The sequence below is a fragment of the Eretmochelys imbricata genome, chromosome 14, assembly GCF_965152235.1.
Source record: "Eretmochelys imbricata isolate rEreImb1 chromosome 14, rEreImb1.hap1, whole genome shotgun sequence".
Taxonomy (NCBI): Eukaryota; Metazoa; Chordata; order Testudines; family Cheloniidae; genus Eretmochelys; species Eretmochelys imbricata.
The window spans coordinates 25,875,276-25,887,428 of NC_135585.1; the positions used below are offsets into that span (position 1 = coordinate 25,875,276).

General features: G+C 46.9%; 1 protein-coding gene across 15 annotated transcripts in view; it reads right to left on the minus strand.

Moving 5' to 3' along the window:
- Positions 1-336: 336 nt before the first annotated feature.
- The window catches only part of MAP2K4 (mitogen-activated protein kinase kinase 4), a 168,017-nt gene continuing 156,200 nt past the window's right edge, over positions 337-12,153 (minus strand). For all 15 annotated transcript variants that reach the window (XM_077833812.1, XM_077833808.1, XM_077833810.1 and 12 more), the window contains 4 exons: positions 8,881-8,958; positions 7,736-7,884; positions 3,939-3,984; positions 337-1,284 (listed from right to left, as the gene is read on the minus strand). In XM_077833812.1, coding sequence (XP_077689938.1) covers positions 1,171-1,284; positions 3,939-3,984; positions 7,736-7,884; positions 8,881-8,958 — 387 coding nt within the window. In that variant the 3' untranslated portion in view covers positions 337-1,170. The remainder of the gene's footprint in view (positions 1,285-3,938; positions 3,985-7,735; positions 7,885-8,880; positions 8,959-12,153) is intronic.

The following is a 12,153-nucleotide window of genomic DNA, read 5'->3' on the forward strand; positions in this document are numbered from 1 at the left end:
ATATATTATTTGCAGCAGTATGCATAGCCACAGCCAAGTTGGAGGAGAAGGGCTCTCAATCCTAGTCCTGGATACAGATGGCTGGAGGCAAAGCCATAGAGATTTGGTCTTGTGACAGATACTAGACTGATAAGGAGTGCCTTGTGGTCTGTGAAAAGGTGCTAGATTATGGTTTTGGAACAGGAGAGGAATTATAAATATTTACTGAATAATCACGAGATTGATTAAATTGTGGCTTATCAAAAACAGTTGTAGAGTCTATACACTGCACTTTTTGGAGTAAAAGCAAAGCCAGCTAGTGAGCATCGTGCAGCTATAAATCAGGTCACAAGCGGGTTAAATTCAATTGAGTAGTTTAATAATTTTTCAGGTCAAAGGTCTTATCTTAGCAGGTAACAATGTACAGGACACCTAGTTATAATGAAGAGTGGCTGGCTTGGTAAAGGAGAGAAGAATACATTATGTCTCATCTCTGAATATTTTAATGTTAGCATCTTTCAATGCAACATATTTTTGGTAAAGACATATTCACTATATTTAACATGATCTCTCTTTAACAGGGAGTTCAGCTGAGCACTGTCCCCAGAAAATACACTACGACTGTAAAGCAACAGAATTTCATAACAGTAAATCTATTGCACTTTGTGAAGAATAAAATCCTCCTTTGCCTTTCCAACTCCAGGAGGCAACGTATCTCGTTGGTAATGCAAGTTCTTCCTCCTCCAGGCAAAGTCTCATTATGTTCAGACAAACAACGCCTAACTTTTTTATTATTATTATTATTATTACTTGAAACAATAATTGGAAGAGTTTGAGAGAAAAATCTTTCCAGTAGCCGCTGAGAAGTCTCCAAGTTTTGAGTCTAGAAATGAATTTTAGGTGCTATCCAATCACGGTCAACAAATAAATGTACTTATTTCCACATTTTATGAATATGTCCACAAAAGAGCAAGACGAGGTCTCTCTTTGACCAACACTAACACTGTGTGATCAGGTATTACAGGGATGCACTTTATATGTGACAATAGTATACAGACAGGATGGAAATAACACCAATATTATTGCACATGGTGTCTGGGCGAGCATTAAAAACACTGCAATATGTGATGAAAATTCTTTACAGCTTGTTTTCTCTCAGCCCTTTCTCTAGAGTTGGATGAAGCAGCAGTGTCAATCAACATACATCGGAGAGCTGGGAGTTGTTGGCATCTGATCCAGGATTTTGCAGACGTAGCATGCCACATCCACTGTGCGCTCTTCGTACATCAGAATGAAGGGATGTTTCTGGAAGCCAAGAAGGGAACAATAAAGTTAGTTTCCCTTTTGTGACATAAAATTGAGGCCCCAGTAGAAACTGGTACAGCCCAGGGATTCGCCTGCTCCCAGATACAGTGGGGGCTGGGTAGTTACATCGTAGGACTCCAGGTACAACCTGCTCTGATGGCATTTAAAGGAAGGGAACTCCATTTCTTAAACCGACAATATAATGAATTACAATATGTTTCCGGGGTAACTTACATGGGGATGTTGCCAGGGGTTGGGAAATTCTGCCTCAGAAGTAGTGAAGTGGGAATAATAACAATAATAATAATAATACAGTAAAATCTCAGAGTTCCCAACCCCTCAGGAATGGAGGTTCTTCATAACTCTGAACAAAACGTTACAGTTCTTTTAAAAATTTACAACTGAACATTGACTTAATACAGCTTTGGAACTTAACTTTACTATGCAGAAGAAAAATGCTGTTTTAGCCATCTTGATTTAAGTGAAACAAGCACAGAAAGTTTCCTTACCTTGTCAAATCTTTCTTTTTCCAACTTTCCCTTTATCTTTTTAGCAGTTTACATTGAACACAGTACTGTACTGTTTGCTTTTTTTTTTTTTTGGGTCTCTGCTGCTGCCTGATTGCGTACTTCCAGATCCGAATGGGATGTGTGGTTGACTGGTCAGTTCATAAATCTGGTGTTCGTAACTCTGAGGTTCTACTGTAATACTTAGTCCTTGTATCTCCATATGATCTCAAAATGCTTTATGAAAAAGGTCAATATTAGTTCCACTTTACAGATGGGGAAACTGAGGCACAGAACAGGGACGTGACTTGCCCAAGGTCACCCAACAGACCAGCAGCAGAGCTGGGAACAGAATCCAGATCTCCCGAGTCCCAGTCCAGTGCTTCATCTAGAAGGCCACACTGGCTACAGCCAACACAGCATTGCAGGGGGACCAGTGACTAACAAGGTGATGAGACTGAGAGTTCTGTGGGAAGGGATGGTCTGTACTGATTGGGGTCTCCATCAGTCCCTGTGCTCCTCACCCTCCCGGACCCTAGACTGCTCAGCAGCCCTGGGCAGACCAAGGAGTGACATAGATGACACAGTCACATGAAACTGGCGAGGGAATTCCAGAAAAATGTAATTAGCCAAATGGGACTGGGACCAGGGCACCATCCCCACCTCCTGAGAACCTACATGGGATCCTTAGTGACTTCCTACGCCAGACTTGCCATCTGGAAGATGGAGTTTCCAGCAGCCACTGCCCCAACACTCTACTGGGCAGGACTTCAGGAATGGTGGCTTGGCACTGGCTCAGCCACCGACTGAGTCATTTGCAGCCCTTTCTGCGGCAACCTGAGCTTCCCTTGCGGGAGAGAACTGTCTGCTCTCCAATTACCGCAGGGAGAAGAATCCACTTGTAGCAGCTGTGGTTTGGTTTGCTGTGCACACGTCCCCAAATCATGGTACAGACATGTTAAGAGAACCTGGAGTTTTAGCAGGTTCCCCAACATGGATGTTAACTGTAGAGCAGAGAAGACTTTAGCTAACAACACTTTCCTCGGGCCCTCCCACAGCGTGCAGCCTTGTGACTGCACTGTCCTTGTGGCAGAGCCTGAGGGCTGCAGAGCACTGAACGCACCGTGGCTATTTGATCCCTGACAGTGTCTCCCAGCCAGGACCTGAGCCTGCTGAGCTCCGAGATCTGAGGACCACAGGCCAGGGTGGTATTTGAGGGGCACATTTCTGTTTGAACCCGTTTACAGTGCCGTGTTAATTTGGTCTCACCTGAGTTCAGTTAGCTGATTTGCTATAATATGATCATTTGCAGAGTGTTGACGCCACTAACCTGAAAGGGGGTGCTGGTTTGCTCCTTACACTCCCATTATTTGTTCCACCTCTGGATAAACTATGTGGCAAATGTTGACTATCGCCCAGGATTTAAAAGTGAGTGGACATTTACACAAGTTTCATTGAACAAAAGTTTCATCATCTCCAGCTCCTCTGTGGACATCAATGAACTCCCTAGGACTGGCAGGTTAGTGAACTGCTGCTGCACAGCCACCAGGGGGAGCAAAAGCCATTTTCTAGGGGACTTTTTAACTTGGCACTTAAGTGGATTTATTTATGGATTTGTTCAGAATTTAGGCCCTGATTCACCAAGGTATGTAAGCACAAGCCTCGCAGGACGACTTCTCACTGACTTCAATTACAATTGGCTAAAGTTAGGCATGTGCTTAAATACCTTTCTGAGCCAGGGCCTTGGGATCCACGCTCCTTTACGGAAAAGCTGTCATTCTGACAGTGCCCGGGGTGCAGGGGATTTTTTGCCACAGGATGCCAAGTCCTGGGTGGACATGCCACCTGGAAGCCATCTTGTGCTTCAAACGTGAGAGGAGGAAATCCCTGTAGCTGCTCGTGGAGCTCTACGCCTATTTCATGCAGCTCCTCAGGCAGCACAGTGTTCCACGCAGAAGGAAGGATAATGGCGTTTAAGGAGATAGCTCCCTGCAGGTGTACAGCCCACACTATACCGATCACCCGAGAAAACAGCACTTTCATACATAAACATGCAGCCTTGATCCCACTGTTTGATATCAGGCAATAGAGAACAGTTGCAATCATTCCCTCCCTTCAGCCCGCCCACTCAAACACCTCCACACTTACCAGAAGCTCTTTATACTTTGGCCTTTTGGATTCGTCCTTTGTAAGGCTAATAAATCAGAAAAAGGATTAGGAAAAGGCAGATTTGTAAACACATTCCAAAGAGATTAAACATTAGCTGTGTATGGCACACGAAACTGAACCCATTGTATAGATCCGGGGCCCATGACCCGGCTAGCTATGCTGATAGCCCCACTCACCAGACTATTGTCCAGATTCTAAGAATTTGGCTCTTGGAATATGCCCCTACGCTTAAACTCGCCTCATTTCCACAGTGGGGGAAGCACGTTGTCAGGGCTTGTCCACACTTAAAGCACTGCACCAGTGCAGCTGCGCCACTGTAGCGCTTAGTGAAGACGCTACCTATACCAACAAGAGAGCTTCTCCTGTCAGTGTGGTTAATCCACCTCCCCAAGAGGTGGGAGCTACGTTGATGAGAGAAGCAACATAGCGCTGTCTACACCAGGGATTCGGTCAGTATAACGACTCCACACCCCTGAGCGACGTAGTTATACCAACATACGTTTACCGTGTAGACCAGGGCTAAGTGAGCTGTTAATCCCAGGGTGAAATCAGGGAAGCTCTGCCACAACCCCCAGTGGACTCACTGTAGGGAGACACTCAGGCTCCTATTGCAGAGGCGTATCCCAGACACACAAACACGAGGTCAGTGACCTGCTCCAGTCACCGACACAAGGCGGTTCCATGGATCCTGCAGGCTGGGAGGGTCAGTATGTGCACAGAGCCAGAGCCTCAGCAGCTAGTCAGAGGACAATGAACCCTGCACTTGCTAGGGATCACAGCCTTGTTACACTTTATAGCAACTACACCCTCCCCGTCCTCCAGACTACAGCTCTGGGCAGCTCCAGAGGCTGACGATTGGGTAAAGACCTTTTAACTGGGCCAGGGGTGCCAATGTTGCCCAAAGTTATTGCTCTCCAAGAGCCATTTGGAGGCTGACCAGTGAACTCGACACAGTTCCTAGATCACCAGTGTCCATCTCCCAGACCCCAGCACACTGAAGGACTGACTGCTCAGAGCTATCATCTTGCCCATTGGGGCAGGGGTGGGACACAACTGCAGGAAGCAGCATCTGGTGTCCCTGGGAAGGCTGGGTGTGCTTGTGGACAAGCAGAGGCCAGGGCTGTAAGGTCACTGTGCGAGGATGTAGTCAAAGCACAAGAAGAACATAGGCAGTGACTAACCAGGCCAGATCAGAAAGACAAACCAACTGTGGGTTCTCAGCTCTGCACAGAGCATTTTGCCCCTGCTGCGTGTGTGCCCTGTCACTGCGTGCTACAGCCCACTCAGCACCACGAGGCTCTGTCCCCGGCCGGGTGCACTGTTCAGAGGCTCTGCCCTGCAGTCACTATTTTATTTTACAATTAAATTTCCTTGGTTTAAAAAAAAAAAAAAACACACACACAAGTGAAGGGAGGAAGGACGAAGGCCTCACGGAAAGGAGGCACCTGTCCTAGGGAGGAGGGGGAAGTGTTTGATGCATTTTGGGCCAGATCCACTCCTCCAGCCTGTGTACCCAGGCTGAGCACAGGCGATGGCATGGGAAGCTGCACGGGCTGTGATGCTGCACAGACTCCTGTAGCTCTGATGTGCTCCCTCCCAAGGGGAGCAGCAGTGTGTTAGTACCGATGATTATTTGTGCCCGGCCCCATCAGCTGCACACACCACATCAGAGGAGACAGCCCTGCCCAAAGGCTTAGGGACATAAGAACAGTCATACTGGGTCAGGCCAATGGTCCCTCCAGTATCCTGTCTTCTGACAGTGGCCAATGCCAGGTGCTTCAGAGGGAATGAACAGAACAGGGAAATTTATCGAGTGATCCATCCTGTGTCATCCAGTCCCAGCTTCTGGCAGTCAGAGGTTTAGGGACACCCAGAGCATGGGGTTGCGTCCCTGATCATCTTAGCTAATAGCCACTGATCGATCTATCCCTCATGAACTTGCGTCTCCTGTCCCCCTCCTCCACCATCCTGGAACCCCAGTCAGACAGATCATTATGGCTGGCCCACAGCATCCTCCCTCCAACACAGGGTAGGAAGAAGTATCCACCATGCTCCTTGAAATCCCCAGTTGCACCTGACCCTACTGATTGATTCACCCGGTACACCTTCTGCCACAGCCTCCTGTCCCCCCAATCTCCTATGCCTGAAAGAGAGACGCTGCAGCCATTGGAAGCTGCAGGGTTTGTGAGGAGGGACACCCTGCCTCCTATTCAAGCTGCTCCTGATGCTGTCTCCCAGGCTGGCGGGAGGGAGAGGGAGCCAAGGGGCACAGGAGCAGATCCTCTAATGTCACCATGGCTTGCTTCCCCCATCCCCATTTGCCCCTGCCTGCTAGCACCCAGGGAGACACTGCACAGCTGGGCTCCCAGCTGCACAAGAGGTGCCTGCCAACTCCACTGCCAGGGGACCTTCCAGGGCCAGGGATGCCGGGGCAGAATTTGCCCATGTGCATGATGTGAGAATGCAACGTGTAGAGCCCCTGCGCCATATCCAGAGCCGCAATCAGCTGGGCACAAGAGCCATTTCTTCAGGAGGCATATTGGGCAGGCCACCTAGGGCACCATTCTTAACCCACACACGTCCAGAGTGCTGGAAAGATGCCACTAAGCCCTGCAAAGAGACACTACAGAGCAACAGCACTAAACACTCACCCTGCCACAGTGAGGGCAAATGGGGCCTGCAGAGATGTGTCAGAAAAAAGAGCTGCCAAATCCATAACCCCTTGCCCAGGAGTTCCTGCTCCATCGCTGGCCAGGAGGGGCTGCAACCAAATCCCAGTCTGTACATGCACAATGTCCACCAGGACCATGCTGGGAGCACCAGGGTCACCTCACTGGCAGAGAGGATCTGAGAGAACAGACATCCCACCCCACAGGAACCCTCCAATCACCAACAACTGAAAACACCACAGTCATGCAAGGGACCAGCAGGTGGCAGCAAAATCCTCAACAAAGCTCAGCAATTCCCACAACAAAGCACGGGAGTGAGTCTGGGAGGGAAACTCAACAAGACCAGGGGCCTGAAGACAGAGCTCTGGGGGCAAGGAGGAGGGAAGACCCGCACGGGGAACTGTCTACACTAGTCTTTTGGGCCTGAGTTAATGGATTGTTTAAAGGCTGCTGTGGACACTCCCCCGTGCATTTCTTCTTTGCCCTAAGGTGGTAAATGCAGCAACACAGACAGTGTCCCTTTATGCAGCATAGCCGAGGTCAGAGGGGATTTTCTTTTGGGTTGCCTGAGGTTTGCTATGAACCCGGAGCCCTAGCAGAGCACCAGCCTGCAATGTCAGCCCACAGAACAGGACTCACAGGGAGAGCCAGGGAGCCTCACCTGGACCCTCTAGAGCAGGTGACCAGCACTGGTCAGAGCAGGACAAATGACTGTGTTCAGGACATAGAGACAGCTAGTGCACGCCACACAGGCTGTGGCGGGGGCTGCAGTCACCCTGCAATAGTTCCCCTGCTCATAGAGCTGTGCTTCTCGAGCCCTTGCCTATATCTCCTGTGTGTCCCGCTGCAGGTAGCCGGTTGTAACCATGTGGAGGGCCCAACTGAAGCAAGAGATGTCGGTGCAGTGGGATTTATGCAGCTGGGAGAGCGTGGGGTGCAGGTGTTCAACTGCCAGCTCCTTTGGCATGGGGAGGGATAATGAGGCTGGCTCATCTTTCGTTCTTAATTCAATATTACACATTGATTTTACTGTGCAGCTCCTGGAGTCACTCTAATGTTTCAGACCTAAAATACTCCATATAAGTTAAATCAATTTGAAACGCTTACCACAAGTTGACAAAGTTGATGAAACTTGGGGAGAATTCCCTCTCCTCTGAGTTACTCAGCTGTGGCGGGTCTCCTTTTACTACTTGTGTCAGCTGATCAAATACACTGTTCCACTTGGGATAGGGGAATCGCCCTGTGGCCAGCTCATACTGCAGAGACAGCAAGAGCGTAGGCTGAGTTAGTATGAGTAACACAAAGAGCTCCTTCAAACAGGGTAGGCAAATGTCATCCCCAGATGCCCAAGGAACACACAGGGTGAGGGAGAGCTAGCCAGCCTCCCTTACATGAACCCCAGCTTCTTAGTGTCCTAGAGACAGTTGGCTGCATGAACATTTTACCCTGGGAGAACGAGAGAATGAGCATTTCAACCTGAGGGCTGGGGAAGAGAGCATGTTAGTAGTAGCTCATTCTACAGATAGGGTCAGCAAATTCTGGTTGCTTCTTACTATTCACTCCCCATGTTACCAGCTCCACCCTCCTGTGGAATGAAATAGTGCTTTCCAAGATCATGGATGCAGACACTGCAGTAGTGTGGTTAACCAGAGAGGGGCCAATGGGTGGGATCAAGAACTGGTTGAAACTTTCTGAGTAATAAAGGTCCACCCAAAGCCAGGGCTGCTATGTGGGTTATTTAGGCAGACCTGATGTCACGGCCCTCTAGCACGCCACAAAGGGAAAACAGCATTCAAGATCCAAGCCCTTCCTCGTGCTCTCTTATCTGTATGTTGCAAGTTGTTATTCCAGTTCCATAGCTAAGTGTGGACTTCAAGGATTCAGGAAAGCCATCATCAGTACAGGGAATTAACAAATTATTTAACTTCTAGGAGGTGTCTATTTTCATCTCCAAGTGCAAAAGGGAATGACCCCCCCCCCTCCCGCCCCCAGACCCTGCTCACAGCAGAGGTGGGCTGGGACAGGAGCATCACATAGGCAGGGCCCCCCAGGCCCTGCTCACAGCAGAGGAGGGCTTCGAGTGTCACATAGTCAGACCCCACTGACTCCGCTCACAGCAGACAGGCTGGATATCACCACAGTGTGTTTGCTTTAGAAAGTTGACCAACACTATTATTGTCTAAAGCGAGCCCATAATGCTGCCCAATAAGAAAGACTTGTCCCACAGAATACAGTTTAAAGCACTCACATACCAACGTAATTCCCAAGCTCCAGACATCTGAGCGGACGTCATAACCTTGTCTGGATGCACTGGGGTCTATCCTTTCAGGCTGAAACAGAAGAGGAACCACAGTCAAGCAGTATGCAGCACAGGAAGAAATGAGTGTGCTTCTACAAACATAAAAGGATATCTCAGTACCCAGGGACAAAGCCCCATGTGCCCCCAGCCGAACTGTCTAAGGCAGACATCCAGCCCCACAGGAGGAACAGTTCACCGAACATAGTCCTGACCACTGTACTTAAGATTAGACTCCAAGGTGACCTGCAAAAGGAAATATAATGGGGCTTGGTCTCCCTTTTATTTGCAGAAAGGTGGCCTTTAAGTGGTTTTATTGTTTTACTATTTGAGGTTTTCTAACCTCAGAAATTCTCTGGCTATCAAGTCTGGCCTTCCTTGTGTTTGCAGGAGGACTCCTTGGAGAGTGAGAGAGCTGAAGTGAGCACCTGCTCATCCCTCTGTTGGGGGGCCAACGCACATTGAGCACGATTGTTTCCTTCCATCTGTCTGTTGGGCTGTTAAATGGGTGTTAACAAAAAGCCAAACCGAACAAAAGGTTTTACACTGTCTGATTACAAATCCCTTTGCTATCAGTTGCCCAGGACTCACTTTTAGGTGCTTGTGAGATCATGATGCTATTAGTCCTGCTGACATCCCAAAACAGGGTAGCCAGGACCCGAATGTGTAAACCTCCAGTAGAATTACACACCACTGAGAAGGGAAACGGACACAAACCCATCTGCCCCTGTTGCAGGTCACCCTGGTGAGAAAACCCTGATGGCGTTTCCTTTTACTGAGCTATTAAAATGCCAAAGAAGTAGGCTCTCTCACAGATTTTATTACAAGAGTAAAGCTAGAAGCCATTCCCATTTGAACAGAGATCAAAATTGCAGTCAAATGCTTATATATCAGCTACAGAACTGAAACATCAGAGAAAGGGGATAAAACCAATCTGTTAGCTAATGAGACGTGTACAGCTCAGTACACAGTGGTGGAAGGGGGCCTACAAAGCTCTCCTTGTAGTTAGAGGCATATCTTGGCACCAAGGGCCTGTTCCAAAGCCAATACAGTCACCGGGAAACTTTCCATTGGCTTCACGGTGCTTAGGAGATTAAGCTCTCACAGGTTAGCAGGTTGAAGACTGTGTGAAATGCCCCTCCTGTCACACACGTCGATCCCCACTGCCAATCAATCAGATTGCTCAGGCAGAGGACCAAGGTGGAAGGTTAGTTGGAAAGTGTTTTCATTGTTATTTTTAAAATTCCCTTTAGAAATCAGAAATCAGGCCTGATGCACTAACACACGGTAGAGAGACAATGCACTTCCAAGTAAATGTGAAAAACTACCAAACCTACCTATATCAACCCCAACGCTACAGGGGGGTTATATTCCAAATACTGGAAAAATGAGGCACAAGAGATGACATTTTGAGCTTGTTGCTAAGGCCTACAGAGAAGGTGACTCATTTGGAAATGCGAGCTCAGATCTGTATTTAGTTTGGGTTCTTTACCCAATTCTGTTCCAGGTGAACAGGAACAGTGAACACATGGAGAACAGAAAAAGGCAAGGACAGAATATCCTGGGCCATGATCACTTCTGCCTTTGTCAAGAGGAATTAACCCATCCCAGCAGCCAAATTCCTCTTCATCCTCTTAAGAGTCAAGGACCAACATTAAGCTCTTTTTATCTTTCTAACAAGTCAGCCCTTCTACCCCCCTCATTGTTTTTGCTGCTCTCCTCTAAATTCCCATCTATTTGTCAGTGTCTTTCTGGCAATGAGTTGCCCTGCACTGAACCCAGTATTCCCAGGAGAGTCATACCTCAACTGCATAGGCTGGGATGTGCATGTTTTCAAAATGGACCACATTTTCATAAAGAGATTATCTCATGGATTATTCAAAATTGCATGACATTCCTGTGACAACTAAAGCAATAATTTATTATTTTTTAAAATTTTTTATTTAAAATTAACAGGGAAGAATAATGCTAGACAACCATGTAGTGCTTTTTAACCTGTATTTTAATGTAATTTAGCAGCAAGAAATATAAACCATGCTATTTTTCAAGGACATTATTATTATGACTTATTATTTGTATAATCGTAGCACCTAGGAGCCTTCCTCATGGAACAGGATCCCATTGTGATAGGTGCTCCTGCTGGATGCCCCAAAAGTCACGATTACACAGACATAAAAAAAAAAGTTATGCTAGGCAATGAGCTATCCTGGTTAAAAGGAAGCGTGGAAGCAGTGATAAAATATAACAAAACTAATACATATAGGACAGAAAGAATGGGAAGTAAATGGCAATGAATATAAGTTACAAGTTAAAAATGTAGGCAGCTGATATGGGAAGCCAAAGGAATCAATGAAATAAAAAGGTTAAAGACAATAAGGATTATAGGTCTGGATGAAAAAGGTAACTGTGTTGATACAGTATATTTGGATTTCGCCAAGGCATTTGACTTAGTACCACATGACATTTTGATTAAAAACGTGCATTGTATGGATCTAACAGGGCAGACATAAAATGGATTAACAGCTGTTTCACTGACAGATCTCAGAATGTAGTTAAAGGGGAGATATCAATGAATGGGGGCTGTTTCGAATGTGGCCCCCCAGGGATCAGATATTTGTCCAATATTTGTATTTTTATCAGCAATCTGATCATATGAAACCTTTGCAGGTAAAGTTTGCAGATGACACAAAAACTGGTGGGGCCACAGAATGGGATGTTGTTACAGAGTGATGTAAATCACTTGGTTAAATGGTTACAATGCAAAATAATACCGCCAAAAGCAAGAACAAAGAATGCAGATTATACCTACAAATGGTTGATTCTGTCTTGGAAAGCAGTGCCTCAGAAATCAGATAATTGCCTCAACATTAGCTCTAAGTGCAATACTGCGTCAAACAAGGCTAATGCAATCCTTGGAATATCAAGTAGAAGTAGGGAAGTGATCTTCACTGTGTACACAGCATTGGAAAGTCCACTGCAAGAATATTATGCTTAGTTCTGCTGTTTGCTCTTTTAAAGGGATGTGGAAATACTGCAGAGAATGCAAAGGATGGCCACAAAAAAACCCCCAGGAGCTGGAAAACACGTAAGCCTTACAATGTGAGGCTTAAGAAAAAGCTCTACTTATTTAGCATATCAAAGAGAAGACTGAAAGGTGACTTTCTCACTGTGTATAGGTACTGACACATAGAAAAAAAGATCTGAGAACAGGGGCCTTTTCAATCTTGAC